At 38.7% G+C, this 21460-nt stretch overlaps 2 protein-coding genes across 5 annotated transcripts in view; one reads left to right on the plus strand and one right to left on the minus strand.

Annotated features, from left to right (window-relative positions):
- LOC146479378 (stereocilin-like) overlaps nt 1-12195 on the minus strand; it is a 21907-nt gene extending 9712 nt beyond the window's left edge. Inside the window, exons 1-15 of the mRNA XM_085111014.1 lie at nt 12063-12195; nt 11075-11101; nt 9904-10056; nt 9390-9426; nt 8974-9100; nt 8243-8380; nt 7319-7491; nt 6223-6397; nt 5404-5595; nt 4181-4411; nt 4007-4045; nt 2179-2346; nt 1282-1431; nt 622-840; nt 1-149 (exon numbers count right to left, since the gene is read on the minus strand). The exon at nt 1-149 is cut by the window's left edge and continues 91 nt beyond it. Of these exons, the coding sequence (XP_084967140.1) occupies nt 1-149; nt 622-840; nt 1282-1431; nt 2179-2346; nt 4007-4045; nt 4181-4411; nt 5404-5595; nt 6223-6397; nt 7319-7491; nt 8243-8380; nt 8974-9100; nt 9390-9426; nt 9904-10056; nt 11075-11101; nt 12063-12111 (2027 nt within the window). The 5' untranslated portion in view covers nt 12112-12195. The remainder of the gene's footprint in view (nt 150-621; nt 841-1281; nt 1432-2178; nt 2347-4006; nt 4046-4180; nt 4412-5403; nt 5596-6222; nt 6398-7318; nt 7492-8242; nt 8381-8973; nt 9101-9389; nt 9427-9903; nt 10057-11074; nt 11102-12062) is intronic.
- Nucleotides 12196-15058: 2863 nt separating this feature from the next.
- Nucleotides 15059-21460, plus strand: part of LOC146479379 (uncharacterized) — a 76646-nt gene continuing 70244 nt past the window's right edge. For 3 of the 4 annotated variants that reach the window (XR_014864949.1, XR_014864948.1, XM_085111021.1), the window contains exons 1-4: nt 15062-15388; nt 18167-18542; nt 19479-19796; nt 20955-21125. Coding sequence is in view for 2 of the 4 variants with exons in the window: in XM_085111021.1 (XP_084967147.1) it covers nt 15284-15388; nt 18167-18542; nt 19479-19796; nt 20955-21125 (970 nt within the window). In the remaining 2 variants the exon portion in view is untranslated. Of the gene's footprint in view, nt 15389-18166; nt 18543-19478; nt 19797-20954; nt 21126-21460 lie in introns of all 4 variants that reach the window. The other variant, XM_085111022.1, reaches the window with a different exon arrangement.

The raw sequence follows: 21460 nt of genomic DNA on the forward strand, positions 1-21460 counted from the left end.
AAGATTTTCTCTGGTAGTTTTTGCAGCTCCTCTTGCGCAAGTCCTCGCAGGAAGGTGCCAAGTGAATTGATATCAACTTCGGTGAAATTCGAGAAGTCGAGATCCTCCATTTCCCAGTATTCCCGCAATCTTATTAGCACCATAACAATCTAAGTAAACAAGGAATCAGCAACAGATCTAGACATAATGTGTTCCTATAGTTGAGTGTGAACGGACATTCACATTAAAGCTACTGAGCGGTACTTTCCCGAGGTGCAATTTATTATGCTGTAAAAGGTGATTCTGACTTTTGAGTCTGTGCATGAAATTCTCAGTCTAAAAGTCTGGCAATTCAAATTAAGCTACTGAGCAGTGCTTCCCTGACGTGCAATTTATTATGCCGGCTGTACAAAGTGATTCTGCCTTTTGAGTTTTGTGGATGAAATTTTTAAATGAAAGCCACTGAGCTGTACTGTGTTGCAGTTTATTACGCTGTATAACGTTGTTCTAACTTTGGAGTCTGTGAATGAAATCCTTTAGTGTAACATTTACTATTTAAATTAATGTCATTTTCCACAGAAAAGCACTTCTCAACTCAACACTGGACACAGCTAATCTTACTGAGTTAACACCCATTAGTACCTGTCCTCGGTCCCAGTCCTTTTGCTGCCCCAACACGTCGATGGCATCTTCAATACCCCGGATGGGCAAATCCCGTAGCTCTTCTTTAGCGATACCGAGTGCAATATGGCCGAGCTTCTTCATGTTTAAAAATCCCCAGTTTGGTGTATCGGATTCATCGGAGTCAGTGGCGTTGAAGTCGCCCCACTTTGCTCGGATCTTTTTGGCAAGAGTCAGTACCTGTGAGAAGGCAAACGAAGAAACGTAACATCAAGAAAAGATGGAGCCAAAAAAACTCGAAGTGGTGATCACAACTCACCCCATTCTTCTCACTCGCTGTAAGAAATGCGATCCCTGTTGAATGTCTGCTATTTTTGGTGAAAACTTGGCGAACGGGTCAGCAGAACAAAGTACCTAATATACTGTAGCTATTATCGCGGGAATTTGAAATTATTCAATTGATGTTATACGTTCAGACCTCTTCACAGAGCCAATACGAAAGCAAAATTGTCCCTGGCGAAATTTGGCCAGCACATTTGAAGTGCGGGAATCTCATGCGCTAGCCAATACAGCTTTATTTGTGGTAATTCCGCAATACCGAACCCTAGAATAAATCCCGAAAATCTCAAATACCCCAAAACCGTGAAACAGAGCTCGGCACGCAGTGCATTGTGGCCCTACCTGAGTCTTATCCCATGGAACCAGTCCAAGTTTGTCCAGATTAGCGATAATCTTGTCCACATCTTCGGCATCAAGTTCACCGCGACTCAAAGCCATGGCAAACTGTCCAAGCTGTGCAATGTTTTTGCCGACGGAAGGATCTTCTTCATACTGCAATTAAACAAATTTGTGGTGTACGCGTAGTATCACAAGGTAAAACCAACTCTCTCATTAAGGACCCTCTGTATTACGGACACTGCGTTGTCACGGCAAAGAAAAATGACGAAAAAAAGTGAATGTAGATATCAAAGACTGTTGCACCAATATTGAGGACCTAAAGTCGTCCATTATATCCCAAATAGGCCATTTCCGATTTACTTTGAACCCCATGATCAGAGCGAGGTTAAGTGCAAAGTTGTTATTATGAAAATTCAGTGTCGTTCATACTGTACGCCAACAAAACTTATTTCGTATGAAGAGCTTTGCACTTGGCCTCGCTTTCATAACGAGATTCACAGGAACTCGGAAATGGCCTGTTACATGTTAGCCTCCCGCGCAGACGTTCTCAGCGAAAACAAAATAACAGCAATATTTTTCGGTAAAATGTTGACAGAATAGGAGAACCCCTCTGCCAAGTTACATGTAAATAACACACACTAACTCCTATGTTACGGAATGCAATAAGCGAGGTATTTAATAGTGTTACATGTCTTTGCCAGTACAGGTGAACACACAGGACCTCAATATTCCTTGTCTAGCCTACCACTTAAGTTGTCAACCGACGACAAAATTTACTGCCCGAGAATTGAGGAGTTAGTACCGTATTATGGCCTAAGTAAAGATTCGAGCGTCCTGCAAGCACAACACAGCAATAAAAACCTGACCTGAAGTGATCTGGCAAAGGGAGATTTTTCTTACCTTCTTAATGAACTGTCGCATAACAGGCATGGCAACATCTTTTACAATCTTCATCCCTGGAAAAGCAGCAAAGACGGCCATTTGAGCGAGCTTGCCAACATCTGAGGACAGGAAGCCGTCAATTGATTTGCCAAGGGCAACGATGTCTTCCTTCTTCAGTTGGGACAGCTGAAAATTAAAAGACGCTCGTAAAAAACGCATTTTCAACAAGAATCAGACTGAGCAGTGAAATCCAGCGTTTATCAATTGTACTTCAAGCTACAGGAACTTCACGAATCAATTTATGAGGAGTCAGCAGCCAGACAGTTCATGTTCTTCCTCCCTGACCGTCGTAATTTCGAAGATTATACACAAATGGCAAATGGCGCACGATACGTGCTGAACGCATGTTAATTTAGCCAGCAACCTACATCACTTACGAGTGCTTTCCATTTGCAAAAAACGGCCGGCCACTGAGACCATCCTTGGAGACCCTGGGGCAGTTAGTTGGGTAGAAGGGATTTTCGTGGGCGAAAGTTTACTACAAGAACGGGAGAGTAATTGCCCAGGGGCTCTCCCGTTCTTATAGTAAACTTTCGCCCACTAAAATCCCTTTTACCCCACTAACTGCCCCTGGGTCTCCGAGAATGGACCAGACCGGCCAGTCTGTAAATCGAATGTGTCATTTTGAAGAGATGGTGCTGTAAAATCTTAAAAATAATCATTCCGAAGCTGTTACGAGCTATTTTGCAGAAATTCGAAGGACTAGCTACAGCGTGTAGCATAGAACTTATTCTTCAAATTGGTACATTCTGTTTGCGAACTGAACGGTATGGCTGGCCAGTTGAGTTCTGACAAATGGAAGGCGCCCTTGGTATTTTATTATAAAGAATTAAAGATACAATGCTGTACGTGTAAAAAGAGCATAGCGAGTAATATACAGCTGAAAAATCTTTTCAACGCTTCTTATTTCAATTAAATAGAATAAAGATCCTCACAGTTAGCAAGCAACTTAACCAGTTGCGAAAAGAAAGCCTGAAAAATTCAGGCTTGAACGGGTTTTTCAGGCTTTCTTTTCGCAACTGCTTAAGTTGTGTGCTAACTGCGAGGATCTTTCTTCTATTTAATCTTTCATCCGCAGTTCAAAATATATGTTTCATATATTTACATTCATTCGCTTCTTATTTCATTGCTTTTTCATATGAAGCAACTGTGTGATTATTAATACTTTACAGAACTACAATAATATTGTAATTCTTGTTAGTGTTTGGACGTGTAAGATTGTTTCAGAATCTGGAACGTACTTTGCTAAACCTTCTAAAAGACCTCATAACAACGCTGGAATTTCATAGCCAATCGTATTTGGTTAACGCATCGTACATGTAGGTTTTAAGTAATATGTCAAAAACGAGGGCGAGTGCTTTATCACGGGTTCCAAATACTCATTAAAATGCAAATGTTTGATCTCAGATGAAAAACATGTTTCATCTCAGATGAAAACCTGGTGGTGTTTCATCTGGTGTTTCATTGGGGTATCAAGATTCATCCACCTGACCGAAATGGAGGTCATTTATTGGCTTTTGACTGCATGAATTATTAATGAGTTTGAGAAAAACGCTTCAAAAGTTCATCTTTGCCACTTGGAGACATACGGTAGACCTTTATTTGTCTTTCCGGGATTACTTCAGTTTCAAATTTAAGGTTTCATAGACGTTTGGTGCATGGGAAAAAGAATTCAAAGACCTTGGCGTTATTCTTTGACGGGTGACCTTACGCCAGCGAGTTACGAGTTACATAAGTAATACAGCACATCTGTAATTTTAGAATATGGATATCATGCAATACTTACGTCGATAGACTTTTTCAGTTTCTCAATGATTTCTTGAGCCTAAAAGAAGGAAAAAAACACGACAAGTCGGTAAAAAGAAACTGAAAAAATATAGGTGCTTAAATTAAAAAATTAACACCAATCGACTTTACGCGTTTTTGAAAGATGAAAACAACTTTCTCTGTAAACAAGTACCTGGTCAAGATTAAAATCAACGTCCTTCAAAAACTGCAATGACTCCTTGATGACTTGCTCTCCGATCTTTCTCAGTTCTGATGGCACAAGCCCTGCAACAAGATTTCCAAGTTCCTTGATGTTGTCTTTGTTCCAGTTGTCGGGGGAACCAAGAATTTCCTTTGCTTTCGCAGCCAATACTCGTACTTTTGACGCATCCAGCCCTAGTTTGCCAAGAATTCCTTTAATGGCCTGCAAAATACGATAAAGCAAAACCATTAACATTTCTCACTTAATAGGCACTGAAATAACAAGTCAATCTTATCTTTGCAGATACAGTAAACTCATCACTGACTGAATATTTGGTTTCGTTTAATGCTTAAGTTGCGTACTACAGTACCTGCGAGGATCTTTCTTCTATTTGATCTTTCATCCACATATTTGTTTCATATATTTGCATTCATTTATTCATCCTTCACGGGTATATTACGAACTCACAAAATGACCAGCTCCCAGTTGGCTTGCTAGCTCAGTTGGTAGAGCACTGCACCGGCATCGCAGAGGTCATGGGTTTGTATCCCGTTCAAGCCTGATTTTTTTTTTTTTCAGGCCTTCTTTACGCAACTGCTTAAGTTGCGTACTAACTGCGAGGATCTTTCTTCTATTTGATCTTTTAACTGCTGTTGAAAATCTATGTTTCATATATTTACATTCATTCAAGTTGAACAACTGAGTTCTGTTGATAGGTAATTTGGTCGCCGTAAGTGAGAGATCCAAGAGCTTTGAGGTGGCCAAATAATTTTACATTGTCAACTCAATTGCTAAAACGAAATCATTAAATATTCGCTTCCACTCCCCGGCAGTGCCGCACCACAGTTTCTTTAGAAACCAAACCACTTATCTATTGGAAGATTCAATTGAAGAGACTCAGAGTTGCACGTTGAAGTCTACACAAAATTTTGTCAAGATTTGATTTGAAGTTATACATGTAGAGAACAGTGAACACCCAAGAATTGAATTCATCTTTCAGACGGTACACAAAGGAGAGCCCAACCAAAGGGGACACGGGGGGACATAACGATGAAAAAAAGAGCACATGGGCTAAAGATCATAGGTAGAGGTCACCTTGGTTGCATAGGACATAGATGTCAGGAAAGAGGTATTTTCTCAACGGTTCCTCAAGCGCGGAGATTGAAACAATGACGATATTTTTCGTAGTTGTATATTTTCGGAACCCAACTTACCTGGAACTGATCTTTTGTCAAGGACTTCAGATCCTGCACATTGAAGTCTTTCAACAGCTTACCAAGTTTCTGTAACTGTGGTATACTCCAGCTCTTGACGTCCTTCCATTCCTCCTTCAGCTTTGCGATGATAGCTTTAGCTTGTGGGAAGGTGAAGTCATACTTTACCAATGTATCAATGGCCTTGGTTACCTGTTGGAAACAGGAAAATTTATGCTGTCAAACAAAGCAAATTTACTAACAGAGTATCCAGAGGGAAAAGTCTGAATTCTGGAAGGAAGTCCAAAACCTTGATTTTCCAGATACCAGTCAATTGATTTCCTAACATCAAGTACAGTGGTGTAGGCGTGCATTATCATGATTGACCTTTTCCAACAAATCCCTTTGATATCAAACCAATTTAAATCTTTGGTGTGGTTTTGAGTCTGTGGATAAAATCCTAAAGTGTGACCATTCAAATGAAAGCTACTGAACAGTACTTTCCTATGGTGTGGTTTATTATGCTGTACAAGGTGGTTCTAACTTTTGAGTCTGTGGCTCCACTGAAATCCTGGCTAAAGTGTGACCATTCAAATGAAAGCTACGCAACATTACTTTCCTGTGGTGTTGTTTATTATGCTGTGCAAGGTGGTTCTAAGTTTTGAGTTTGTGGATAAAATCCCAAAGCGTGACCATTCAAAGGAAAGCTACTGAGCAGTACTTTTCTCAGTGATACCATTTAAAACTGTGACGTACAATGTACAAGCTGTTTCTAAAATCATTAAGGATGAACTCATCACTCAAGGAAGAGCTTGCCATTTCATCAAAGATTCAACTTACCACATCTGCTGCAAGATTTAGGATATCCCTGACAGGCAGTGCCTCCAACAGATTGCACAGGCCACCCAGCACTTTTTCATCCCACTTGGACACATCTCCATAAGCTTCTTTTGCTGGGATCATCAGCGCAGACTTCTGATCTCTATCAAATTTTGCTTTGCAGATAAAGCTTACACTGTGGACAATACAATGATACCATCATCTCAAAAAAAGCACTGAAATCAGTGGGAAAATGGAACACTAGAATCAGTGAAAGATTGGCTTTTGGAGACAACAACAATTTATTTGTACCGAGATGGGAAAGAAATTACAATTAATTCATTTTGATCTGAACAAGAATTTAAAAAGTAAAGTTGGTAGCAGGGCATCCAAAGTAACTTTGACGAGCTAAACTAGTCAGGAACCCTGTAAAGGTTTACATTTAATTTGTTTGGTCACGTAAAAATGTATAATAAATAACAAAGAAATAAAATAAATAATTAATGAAATAAAAAAGTGCAACAATTACATACAAGTGTCTGTGGACATAGAATAATATATCATTGGTAAAGGCTAACAAATTCTGCTTCAACTTTTGTTTATTATAAACAAGTGATTACTTAGAGACTTACTGTAAGTGTTTGGATATCATTTTATGAGCATGTGCTAAACTTAGTTGTAATAAATTATTAGGGTATACGTTTGTTACATTATTATTTTTCACCTATTGGGTGAGTCAGCTAAAGATGTGTACTAATTTAAGCAGCACAAATTATTTTCTCAAACTCATTAATTATGAAGATCAAGAAAACAAAGGAAATCACTACCATGGAGGAGATTTGGAAATGTGATCTTAACTATCACGAAATTTGGTGAACTTTTGGTTTGAATTTCTCCAAGAATTATTAATGGTTTGAGAAGCTATATCAAACACTCAAAAGGGTGTTTCCTCTGATTTCCAAACACCTCAAACTAGGTTAAAAAACAACTCAGCTCCACCATGGTAGGGATTTTCTCTTACTAAGACCCCCCTCCATTAGGGGAAAGGGGAAGGGTTGGATAGAGAGAAATGGATAATGTCTTCTGTAAAATACACAATACTTCAAGTTACACTCACCCCTTATCAAACACATCTCCTGCCAGCTTTGCCAGTTCACTGGCATCAAACCCTGCCAGTAACTGTTTCATTTTTTCCAGTGCTTCAACAGGCCACTGGCGAATACTACTGCCAAATTTCCGATATGCAGCTTGGCTAAATGCTGCCATCTGTTCGCGATCCCAATTCTTGCTCTAAAACAAAAGAATTAATCATTTCAATCCATTTATCCTTACTTTACTTTATAAAACACTAGTATTAATGTATAATTTTTGTTACAAAATGTTATAAACAACAATCATAATACACGTACATGTAAATAGCAAAATACATGATTGCATAATATAATGCACACATTTACAACTTGATCATATTGATTTCCTTAGAATAACAAGGGTGATGCAGTGGTGACAGCTTTTGCCTCCTGGTTAATGGTTCCTGAACTCGCGTCATACGCAGTGGACATTCCAGATAAGAGAGGGGTCTCAGGTCAAAAACCCGAGAAGCCTGGCTTCCTGACCCAACAAAATGAATGGCAAACTTATGAAGATTTAGAGAGAACCAGAGCTATTGACCCCTCAAAATTCTTTAATTTGACTCTCTGATTTTGAAAGTTATCTGGAGCACTGCATACGTGAATTAGTGCTCTGCCAATCACAGAACGTTAAGACAACTTTGCAAAGTATACCCATAATTCTAAATTAAACACTTTCCAGAAAATGTCTGTTCAATTCAATTTGTCACCTGGAATTTGTGGTCAAATGGAAAACACCCCTTATCTATAGTCATTTAGGGTTATTGCAATATGAGCTATGAATTCATGGGCAGTAGAGTACAGACTGAAACTACAGCTAAGTCACCAGCTACACTATTAATAATGATTAGTACTAAAGAAGTATACATGTAACTTGCAGAACATCAATTAAAAGAGAATAACAATCTTACTGCAACTTTATCCACATTGGCAAAAAATGAATCTAAGTTCATGTGCGCAATAAGCTTCTTTAAATTCTGTGATGTGAATTTGGTGAGACGATCAAGTATTCCGCTGAACTGACTGCTGGTCATTCCACTTAAACTCTCCTGCAAAATAAAACAAGGGATTTGTTGAATTCTTTCAGTTTGAAATTATTTAGATCACAGAAAACTCATAATAACAGCATCAGATCAACAGTATGCCATTAAGCTAATTAATGCACGCATACAAGTTACATGACTGTACACATCATGTACATATGCTCAAGGGATGAGGCCGGAGTTCAAGTGCATGTACAAAAACACTGAATTACTTTCAATACTGGTCATGCGTGATGTGGATACCTGATGATATACCTGTACTTCGTACCACACTTCCAAACTCCAATATTTCAAATCTTAGGCCACCGTAATAATATAAATTATTAACCTCAAGTTACGTTGGTGCTACTCCCCCTTAATATTGTTATAATTATTGTAAATTTTGACTGTAAACCAATTTTACTGTTATGAAACTACAGTACTTAGGAGAATTGTTTTTCCTCACCAGTCTTCATAGAAAATGTAATTAAATAAAGATAGCAGAAGAGAGAATTCATGGTAAGGATTTAAACAAGGAATGGGAATAGATAGAAAGTAAATGCTGTGCACTTCATCCTATTCTGAGTGCAGCCTATTATCTTAAACATGTCGTCATGTACCTGTAAAGATGACAGTAGGTCTTGTGGAACACTCAAAAGTTCATTGACAGTAGCCTTTACAAACTCCTTCGCTTCTGACAATTTTGCCTTGAGATCATCTGTTAGCTTATCAAAGCTATCCTTTATCCTGTGTTTGTAAAAATACTTATTTAGGTATTTAACATTTAATTCTAATATTATTTAATTACCTTTATCACTTTTATAGTACATTTTAAATCCTGGGAAGTCAACTCTGATAAGTATTTTTAATGTTATTATTACCATGCATGTAGCTGTATATTTTTTAACATTCACACATGCATAGACGTGCCAAAAATTTGCACTGGAATACTGTAGACATAAAGTTCAAGTTGATCTATAGGAAACTTTAACAACAGTACATACTTTCTCTACAATACAAGCTTGAGTGTACTTACGACTGTGTAAGTTCTTTGCCAAACAGTTTGACATAATCTGCAGCGGATAAAAAGATAAAGAAATTGATTCAGAAAATGTTACACTGACAATATATTAAATAGGTAAACCTCGACCTTTACAGTTATACAAATCCCGTGTACAATTATTATAAAGAATATAAGAGGGGGGGGGGGGGCAATTTACATGACTTGTACAGTACTGGACAGCAGTAACCTAACAGAGAATGCTGTGCTTAATGTGTTCTTAAAGAGTTCTGCTTTGCATTTACTAAGCATTCCCTAAGTGTTCCTCTTTGGGTTCCCTAAGAGTTCCAGTAATGCATGTCCTGTTAGGTTACTTCTGTCCGGTACTGTATGTATATAAAGAAGCTGTAGTGCTGTAGGTATAGCAACGACAATTAAAGGAGATTATTTTAATTATTATTACATAAAAAGGGGATTCAAAAGGTGACCGATACAAACTCAGACAGTGCAATGTTCGGCAAAATTAAAGAAGCTAAACTTTATAACTTACTGATTTTATTGTTGACTTTGCAGGTTGCTACTCGTGAAAAGTATCTGTGCGTACATCTCCACCTTGTTACGGTCCAGAATGGTTGGCTGCCAACTCCGCAAAGAAAATGACATTCTGATGGGATGTTCAGCACAGTACAGCAGTTTGCTGGACCTGTATTAAATGGTATGGATTGAGCAAAATTAAAACACTTGCATCTCAACCTTTAATAAACATAATGGTAATAGGAATGAGCAAGATCCAATTCAGTCATCAGTCAACATACATGATACCACAATTTTATTATATACTGAGTGAAAATTTGAACAAAGTACTGCTACCAATTTATCTGTTTTCCAACAAAATTCAGTGAAAAAGATAGAAAAGATTCAAGTTTTTGGAATTGGAAACTCTTACTGGCTTGGTACATGTAGGAAACTTGATGGATTTGGTGAAATTGGGTAATTTAAATATTTTCCAGCACTCTGGCAATTGCCACTGACTTCTTCTATTAAGAATTTGGATCTCATTCACTAAGAAGCCTTGTAGAGAACCCAGAGCAAACCAACCACATGCCACCACCAAGGCACAGACAGGACTAATGACCTCCTCACTGGTTCATTCATACACTGTATGAAACCAAATTGGAGATTCCTCCCTTATTTTAAGAACTTTAATATTCACTAGTGTTGAATGGTTGGAAGTCCTGTAACCTCCTTCTCGGTAGTCTGGTGTAGTACAAAGGTTTAGTACATAAGGCAATTCAGAGCTTGCACAGATTCAAACTGTATTTAGCATATTGGCTCAACTTTTGTGTCAGGCACAGTATGAACCAAAATCTTAGTACTTCTCTCACTTGCTAGAGGTGCCATTTCACAAGACAAATTTCAGTCTGGCAGCTTGTAACACAATGTCCTTATAAGGCAAGTTATTAAGGGCAAAATTCCACAAGAAAAATTTGTTATTGCCCCTTTGCATTTGCAAATATTTGAAAGATACATGTGTATATTTATTCAAGGGATAATTTTTCTGCACCTTGCAGTCAGCAAAACACCGCAAATTGCAGAAAATTAGCTATGCCAGGCAACAGTGTCGTTAAACCCTAACATTTACAATGTACATCTACCAGCTCACTGGTACATTGTACTGACTTAAACAAAGGCATAAAATGAAAAGTTCCATACAAATTTACCTCCAACAGCCCTGGGAGCCAATAACACTGCAAACACGACAAAAAACAAATAATTAAACACCTCGAATATGCAAGTTAAATAACTTTTATTGTGTGAAACAATAACTGAGACAAACGCAGATATTATAAACCAATTTAAGCTTTAATTACATCAAGTTTGAAATCACTGGTGATCCTTGGAATCTGATTGGTCCAAAATGGTGCAATTTTGTTCCCAAATTGCACCATTTTTTGCTCTAAATTGCATCCTTTCTTTAGCCCATCAAAATGGAAATGAAGTAACTCAAATAGAATATTAATATTGACAATGATACTCTGTGATTTCAAAATGGATGTAATTAAGTGGTAATTGAACTTCGTGTCGTGCAATTTTGGTCTGCAATCATACTTGTGATTTCAAATCAAACTCAACACGCGTATGATTTCAGACCAAATTGCACTCCACTCAGTTCAATTACCAATATATATCACTTTCATTTAGGACACTAACTAAAAACTTAAGGTCATTTTCAAGGTCATTAAGCTTAATATTAAAATTAAGTTTGAACACCTTGGTTACAAGTACGGTGACTTCCTTTCAAATGTTGGTCTAACAATAACAATAAGCCACTTAAGTTAAGAAATAAAGGCTTCCAGGATATTGCATGCAATTTTCGTGCAATCAGTTTAATTAAGCTTAACTTTGCAAATATTTGAACATGGTGATTCGAGAAAAATGAAGTTCCATACTGCACCGATATCCGACAAAAACAAAATTAATACAGACTAATATTTGATCATAGATTTAAAGCTCACCCAAGATTTCGATCTGAAATGTGACGAAGATTTACCTAACCTATATCAAATAAGAGGCCAGGGCAAAACGCAAATTTTGAAACGCCTTTCAACTAGTCGAGGTCATGCAAATATTTCATGGAGGCCAGCACTTGAAAACAACTTAAGTTTAGTTTACCAAGCGTGTGAATCAACGAAGAAAACAAAACCTTACCAACAACCAAGACACCTAAAACAAGCGTGCAAAGCCTTACGAAGTTCATCTTGGCAAGGAGATAAGCAAAGTACGTGCAGACAAGAAACGCCTCCCAAAGAGGCTGGGAGTTGCACAACCCGGCGAATGGAGTCTTCGGTTTCCGTCTGTCCCAGCTGTCATTACCATATTAGGAAATCAGTCACAAATGGAACTTTGTCACGAGAAGACTGAGGCGGGGGGGACTGAGCTGAATGCTGAACATAAAAAAGTAAAAATAATAATTTAAAAAATACACTCTTATTAACCCCAAATTTAAAATTTTCGTGTTCCTCGCGATAACCAGTCAATGTATGTCAATATATTCCTGGCCATTTAGGTGGGTACGTACACTTTTCGTTTTATCCTGGCCCCTCATGATCGTTTCGTAATATCAACAGGATTGCATTTGGATACGTAAAGAAGGGATTTAACTATAAACTTTTAATATTAAATACCACTCTCGACGATCACGGAACGAGGGTGAACTTTTGAAACAGATATGTACAATTAAACATGGCATCGAAGGTTTGTAAAATAGATTGGTACTGATTATTAAATTATTATTTGTTTTCTCGCGTTTTCCGACCGCTAATTAGTGAGACTTTTTAAAATACCACTACAAGGCCGGCACAGGCTGCTCTTGACTAATCAGGTGAGACCCTTAATTGAACAATTAATGAAGGCTCGCCAAGAAGAAAAACACAGGAAAGAAAAACCCCAAATGTATGCTAGCCAGTTTTGAAACGGCCATGCCTGGCCACTCTATTCCCAAATACTATACACCATTATCACACCAGATTTTCATCCCTGAAACAATTTCTATATATCAAACGTTCTCGAATAAATCAATCAAAAAGTTCCTTTTCCAGAATTGGAGCTAAAATATGGAACAGTTGTTCACCTTATATTCGGAAACTATCCAAACATAACTTTAAGAAAAAACTTCACGAAGCGCTACTGAAGTTTCTGTGACTTGAGGATACCTATGTTGACGTGTCTACGCTGTTCTTTAAACTGTTGCAATATTCATAACTTATAACCACAAACCGCCAGTGTATATCATATAGATATATATGTATGTATTTATTTATTTCATATTAAAAGTAATCACTTCATTCTCTTAGTATACTCTACTCCCTTATTTCTTTTAGTGTCTCTTTAATATATCTTATATCTTCTTCTTGTCTTAATCTGCCCGCTTCGATTGGCTTTCGCTACGCGCTGCATTCCTCTGTATTTATACATTTAATGTATTTATAAATTTAATGTACACTTAATGATGATGATGAAATGCCTCTTATTTTAGCCTTGCGTGACTGTTCCCAAGGTCAATGCCTTCAAAGTTAATTTCAGTTGTTTTCTTTGAGAAGTTTAATAATCACTTAATGAAGTTTAACGAAGTTTATAGCACTTGTGGTATAACACTAGTACTGCCGAGGGTAAATAAAGGTTATTTTATAATAAAGGTTATTTTATTTATTTATTTCAAAGTTATTGGGGTCATCTAGTAAGAACGCGTTAATTCCAAAAAAGTGAAAAGCTCAACTGATCGATTCCCCTTGAAAAATACCCCTTATTATCTAACTTCCTTGAAAGAACTGATCCCTCCAGAGCATCTAGTTTCTTTTTGATCGCTAAATAACACTAACTGAACGATAAGTAGCTTTCTTTGACCGTAAATCATATTGTTAGAGTATTGCCAAAGCACGATGAAAAATGATTTTCACGCAAATCAAGACAAGATGAAATATAAAACTTGATCAATTGCATATTAACCGTTTTAATATTTGGCAAATGCGTCTCTATGTTAACAAAAAAACTTATCCTCAAATAGTTGAGCAATAGCCTGCGTCGCTGAAATCGGAGAGGGAGAGGGGAAGCGATGTATAAAAAGTTTTATTACGCCGGGTTGACTCAACGGTACTCTTTTAGTATCTTAGTCTTTGATCCGGCTGGCCAAGTTGGGTCATGTGTATCTGCTCAGTTTAATCGTGAATTTGTGGTTTTCAAGCCGAGGCTTTCAATTCATTCTCCGCTCATTTGCTTTTCAGTAAAAAGGATGTTAATGTTGATGTAAATGGTCTTTTAACAGAAGAGGCTTTTGTTGAAGTAAATCCAGTATTGAAAAAAAGTAACGATACATGTAGTTACTCACCAAACGCTGAATGTAGGTGAGCCAAAGGCGGCTATATATAGCGAAGTCTACGGTTGTTATTTCAGTCCGAAATGAAACCATCCATAGTATTCGCCATAAGACAATTGTCAGTTAAATATAGACTTGCTACTACATGCTTTTTTTTAAATTAAGTGCTTAGATTTTCACGAAAGTGGGGCACTCGAAATGTGCAACTTAGAGAAGCTTAGGCAATTCACGCCAATTCCAAACTTTGCGCTTCCAACTGAGCCACGTTTCCACCATCGTTTTGCGGTACGGCCAAAAACCACAAATGCGTTAACATCATCCGGAATGCATCAGTTCCAGTGAAAAGATACCTCATAAATTTGTGCTCGACCATGGCCTAAAATTGCGTGATCTAATTCAGTTCTCAACTGCACAAACTGAGACTCGACTGTTTATTTACTGAGTAGCAGTTTCGTATTACCGTGGGAGCGAAGCCAAATCGGGTCTTTTCAGAAGCATGTCAATATTGTACTCTATATTTAGAGGTTACATCAGGTTCATCAAGTACTTCCGTGTGTTATGTTGTGTTCACCCACCACCCCTCATCATAATTCTTGCCCTGCTTACCCCCTATGTTCAATTTTAAACTTACACGGTCAAAAGCACAAGATTCTAAAATCCTGAATTTAGAGCTTTCTTTCTTCCGAGGATTCTGTCATTTATACAATGGACGGTAGGCGGGCTAAAGTACGCCCCCCCCTCCCCCTCCCCGTCCCTTTGATTCTGCTCTCCGCTCTTCCCGCAAACATTGGCATGACCCGGGTCGTTGATTTATTTTCCACATGCCTGCGGTGACATGCTGTGAGTACAATTTGGGAAAAACCCCATTAGTCATAACATGACAATCCAGTGCATTCAGAAAGTGAAGGTGTTTGTTCATCAGAAGACGTTTCATTTCAGGATCCGTTGTGCCATTAAAAGCTCTCAAAACCACCTGGCATATGGGAGCTGAGTAGGTGTGTGTAACATTTTCAAAATATCTCAGTAACGTCTTGGATTTGACACTGTGGCAGCAGTTATGTGGAAGAACAATAGACTTGGCGTCAATTCTGAAACGTTATCACTCTGCAGACTCGCTAAGACGGCATTTCTGTTTACTTTGATCGGACTCCATTCAGCACAGGTAAGTTCGTAAAGCATTTATAACACTTTTTCTTTATACTGGCCGTGTTTATGCACACTTCTGTTAAAAGAAGTAAATAGAAGTGCCTGAAGCACTAGAAGTTTACTAACAACAACATTATAATATCGCACGTCGATCTAGGCGCCCATCGCGTAGATCCGTACAGAGCTCAACCAAATCACATTATGAGGGCTAATGGTGTTTTGAAGCACGGGACATTAACATTACCGCCAATTGCGCAGTTTAATTTATTGGTTAAAACTGTAATTCATGTCTATATGTCTTAATTCAGTTAATTTCCGGGCTCCTTCCTAAAATCAACACGATATGTTGTGTCCGTTCCAAACCCAAGTAAGGGAAATAATGGAAATGATTTGCGCTGTCATGATCAAACAGTTTGGTGCCATATATTTGTATGTATCATACGTGGTCATACATCTCAGTGAATATTTGTACATGTACAGGGTAAAAGTTCATTACTTAAGCAAATTTGCTGCAGATCAAGTCAGTTGAGACGTTCAACTCAATATCATCGTTTGCGTTCTGACAAGTTAGAGTTAATGAGCTCTAACAGTATTGGAATTTAGTGTTTAATAAACGAATAACTATTTTATTAGCTTATTTACTTACAACGCCATAATAACGTGCCAGTAATGATTGCCTCGCCATTGAATTTTTGAAATCGAAACCGAAAAACTAAAACAAAAGACACAGAAGGGCATTGTTGGGTAGCTTTGTTGTCGATCGTTTCCCGGGGAGGCAGGAAGTTATTGCTATTTTAGGCTGATCTTTGCTTGTTGTTTATTTATGCAAATTGTACGCTCGTGTCTGCGCGCACGTATACTTATGAAAATCCAACGGTCAAATACAGCTTCAGTGCGAAAAAAATGAATTCGAACTACGGAAGCTGGAAGGATTTTGAAGGCGCAATATCTCGTGTGACTCCCAGCAGCCAGTGCGACTCTGCATCACTCTGCATTGATTCGACAAGCGCTCATCCGAACCTGTGGGGCTCTCGGTCAGCGGACTGGCAACCAATCGCTCACCTTTGTTGATTACATCACCCGATTTTCCTGCCATTGCTTTTGAGATACTGAAGTTTGGAGTGCTTTAGTCTGGCTAAGGGTTATGCATGGGCTCCTGGTTTGGTACGTCTTTGTCAATTAGACTCGATCGTCGGAAGAGTCAGTGTTTCCGCGGATTCTCGCAATATACACGGATGCCTGTAAATCACGGCAAAGCCACCGCATGCCCTCAATTTTTCAAGTGTCGCCGCTTCCCACGTGCCCCCCCCCCCTCCCCCCCGAAACTCCTGCACCTCGGTTACACTCAGCTCATACCGATTCTAGTCAATGTGGTGTGAGTGCCTGGGGATAGTTTTTGTGTTTCTTAACCCTTCAATCCCCAATATCAAAATATTCTCTTTGTCATTATCCATACATTTCTTCTGATCATAATTTGGAGACTTGTTTGAACATCAGAGACATCTTATCAGTGGTGATCATTTCTTTCATTCTCAAAACCTTTATGTTTGATCAAGTTGTAATACACCCTGCGAGCATGCGCAGAGCTTCTCAATTTGATCGCAATATGGTTAAAAGGTAAATTTAGAATGTGGTCGCCAGTGAGAATGATACAGGGTCAGCATTCCTGATAGGATAATAAAACTATATAATATCTCTATGTTTATAACGGCTTCTGTGTACACGTTTCTGCTTTCTATGTTTATCAACCACTCATTTGTCAACTTTCCATTACTGAGTATCATTTAATTTTGAATATTGTAACCGTTTATTTCCCATTTTAACTTAGCTTTTTGCAGCCCAAGAAGAAGGTTAGTTTTTGGGCAATGAATGGGGCAATGAATTGGGCAATAAAATTACCCTTTTTAGCTGTCCGATCACCCTTGCACTTGATTTTACGTTTTATTCAACATTGCTGATCCTGATCTACACAAAGATCCGGCTTCACTTTGCTGCTGTTTGTACAAGTCGTCCTTGCATTATTCAAGAGTTACCTTAATAAAACTATTTCCTGCCATCGATTGTCATACAGCTTCATACCTTGCGTCTGCTCTTCAATGGCTTTTCTCACATGGAGCTAACTTCCTGATTTCGAATGTGATAGAGCATTTTGAATCTGCCTTGAAATGCATGGAATCACTTTGAATTTATAGGGAGCCTCAATTCCTTCAACAAATGGGCATTAAATTATTGGAAATGACGTCTAAATTCTATTCTTCCAAAACGTGGAACAGTTTTAGATATTAGATATTTTTAGATATTAAAATTAGATATTTTTTAATATCGGTATTTCCAACGCGCCACCATTTTGGATTTTATGACGTCATGTGATTGTCGCTATTGTCAGGAGGCATAAATCACTCATGACGTCATGGAATCCAAAATGGTGGCGCGCAGGAAACATGACAGCGCCGAACCTTGTTTGACTGGCACAAATATCATTTCATGTTTTCCAGCGAAATTTGAAACAACGTGACGTCAAATTATTTCAAGAGTCGAGATTTCTTTTGTAGTATTTTGCAGCTGTACTTTATGGCGTATGTGCAACTAAACAGCTTACTGGCCAAATCAAGAAAATCGCGGGCTCTGTTGCTTCCCGGAGAAGAGTATCCACATGAAACTGCATTTCTTCCCCTGTCAGTGAAAGCCTCATTCCTCATTTTACTGTGTACTGGACTTACAATAATATAGTTCCCATGTTTTGACAAGACCTCATTTTAAAACATATTTCAATCTCACTTATTTCATATTTTAGTCACTGGGTGAAACACAAGCAGATTCGTCACTCGTTTGTCGCGGTCTGCGATGCCCTCCGGGACATTCCTTATCTTGCTCCCAAAATGAAACAGCTCGCTGTATACCATGCAGAGAAGGCACGTTCTCGACATCCTCCTCGCGCAGGAGAGCATGCCGGTCCTGCTCACGTTGTCACGACAACGAGTTTGAACTATCGCTTTGTACACGGACGTCGAATGTGGTATGCAAGAAATGTAGCCAGTGTCGTCCTGGGTTTCAAGTGGTGAGGCCTTGTGAGAGGAGAAAAGACACTCTTTGCCAAGAGAAGTGTCGCTCACCCGTGGAATTCGGGGATTATTTCAGCATAAGATGCAAGAAAGAATATATTACTGAAGGTAATCAATTTCAAGAATGTCGTCTTATTAGGCTGCGAAAAGCCCCCCTGTGAAAACCTTAAGCAGCTTCTGTCAAAATGACTGCATCGCGATGACCGATTAGATTGGCTCTCCTGATTCGGCGCAAGCTGGGTATATCCTATAATAATCAGTGTGTTACTTTCGCTTTTCCGCAGTTGGTCAAAATGCACCACGTGACACAATTTACCCACACAAGAACTGGCACATATATTCCGCGTTATACCTTAAATGACATTCACCAGTTTTTAAACCAGTGCGTTGGTCAAAAGGCATCCGTTTGAAAATTTAAAGATGTGACACCGTTTTGCTTTTCGTGAATTTTCTTGAAACTAAACTTAGGTTAATGAAAATGACGCCCCCTCCTCCCTGCCTTACGGAATATAAGGGTAAATAAGAATATCATGGGTAGAATTAAAAGTGATGGCGAGTTAAAAGGAAAGCAAGTGCGCAAAGAGACCTCAAATTGTAAGAATCTCACATTGGTTGTTGAGGCATATTGCAACTTTGATAACTGTAGTTTAATTTATAGTACTGTGTACAGTTCATAGGAACTAATTTCACGAAAAATGTTCAGAACAGTTTCTAAAGGTAGAGAATACATATTGGGTGATAAAGATTTGCGTTCAATACCTCGTTGTTGAAAAACACTTTTTGTTTTTAATTTCTTGACTATAGAGCTAAAACACGTAAAGCGAAATCGAAAAACGGAAAAACCTAGCGGCTCTTTAAGAGTGGAAGTTAAAGATCCAACTTGGACAACGAATGGTACGGGAAAACCCAAACAGCAGAACAAACCTTCGGTGGGATTTCTGGGAGTTCAGCCAACGCCTCCGAGCCCATATTCTTCCTCGCCCTATTCCCACGCAGCTATACGGTCAGTTATATCAAACTCACATTCTGTCGTTACCTCAACAGGAAGCGGACTGGAACCGGGAGAATCAGTTGAACCGTCGGTCACTGCGAAAGTTTCTGCCGAGTTTAGCCGTCCTGTAGAGCGAAAACCAGGAGGTGTTATGAAAGGTGACAGGCCAAAAATTCCCAGGCACATTAAGCGGAATGCCGAACAAAAGAACCGTACTAAAAACGCCATGATTTCAGTGGATTCACTACAGCCTGAGCCATCTGAGGGTTCCATCACTAAACATGGCGAAACTCCTTTTGTTCGGCCAGATATCCGGGGATTGCCCAAAGAAAGGACCACAACGCCAAATTCAAGCACGCCGGAACGTACAGGTAAAGAGATGATTTAGCTCCTTGTTTCTCTTTGTACAATATATTTGTATCTAGACCGTGCGGCGTTTCACAAATACGGAATAAAGACTCGTTATTTTAAATAAGTAAATCTGTCCAGTTGTCCTGAAGATCCCGTGATAGCGGGGTGTCAGTTCACATTGATGCAGTGCTCAGGGTTTATTCCGCTCGTTTTATCGGACTTTCGCCTGGAATAAACTAACTTGAAGCACACATGGATGAATTTGGCTTTCCCTTTTTGAACTTCAGCCGAAATCAACTCCTGGATAGTCAGACCACATTAGACAAATGTTGAGCAAGTTAGACTCGTGAAGTAGTTTAGAAGAACCTGAATCCATATTTAAAGAAACATTTTTCTTGGCATAAGCATCGTGGTTGAGTGAGGTTCTTTTTTTCTGGCTCCAATGAGTTTTATTGAGTTCAGACCGGACAGCCAAAGGATCAGAGCAGTATTTCTGGACATGGACATTTTTTGTTGGAATTCGAAATAAATACAACGCGCCCGAAATTAGAATACAAACTACACACCTTAAAAAAAACTTAATTTACTTTCGGTCAGTGTTTATAGCACAAGGTACCAGTGCGGCTGAAAATTAAATTCGGTTTCTCGAACAAATAATTTAAATTGAACATAGTTTGGTTTACAATGGATTCTCGAAAGTAATGTCTCGTTTACTTTGTTTTTTCAAATAGAAGAATTAAAGATCCTCGCAGTTAGTACGCAACTTAAGCAGTTGCGAAAACAAAGCCTGAAAAACATTCAGGCTTGAACTTCTATTTGATCTTTCATCCGGAGTTCAAAACAAAGCCTGAAAAACATTCAGGCTTGAACTTCTATTTGATCTTTCATCCGCAGTTCAAAATATATGTTTCATATCTTTACCTTCACTTTGGGTTTTCTCTGCTACACCCTGTTATTGGTTAGAATATCGACGGCTTCACGCCGTAGGAGACAAACCAGCTGGTTATTTGCGAGCGTGGCAGGCGAGGACTTCAACTTAGAAACAGCTCCAGTCAGCGGCCAGGCCGGCGGGACTTAAACCCAGGACTTCCGGGTTCAAGTCCTGTATCCTAACCGCTTAGTTACGCTGCACTTTTATTATTTTTATATCTTAAAGGTATATTTTCTTGTGCGTGTAGGTTACTCTGACGTTAGGATGTCCGACCGAAGTCTCAATAAATCAAGGGGTATTTTTGGATCTCATTCTTTCATTTTCTCCAGTACGGGAGGTGCGGCAGGTTTACTACTCCTGATTGCATTCTTGGTTTTTAGAGTCTTCAAAAAGAGAAAAACTTCACAAGGATACAGAGGTGATATTATTAGACAACAATAATAATTATATTCCAGCGAGAATGCAAATATACACTTCGTAGCAGTTCCTCGGTAACACTATTCTTGTGTCGGATGACAGGAAGGGAATACAAAATAATTCAAATAACTACACAAGCTTCAGTTATTAATCTGTTGTTGTTACAAAGACTGGGGGCATTGAGTGCGAAGGTGCAATTTTCTTCCTGGCGGGTCCCAGCCAGCAAACCAGAATTTCAAGAAGAACCAAGCTTTTAGTTGAAACAGCTTCTTTTGTCCCCTAAAAGAAAATAATTAAGAGAAAATTGATTGGCTACAGTGACAGTACTCTTTTAAA

The sequence above is a fragment of the Pavona decussata genome, unplaced genomic scaffold (assembly GCF_977016875.1).
Source record: "Pavona decussata unplaced genomic scaffold, jaPavDecu1.1 SCAFFOLD_59, whole genome shotgun sequence".
In the NCBI taxonomy this organism is placed as follows: Eukaryota; Metazoa; Cnidaria; class Anthozoa; order Scleractinia; family Agariciidae; genus Pavona; species Pavona decussata.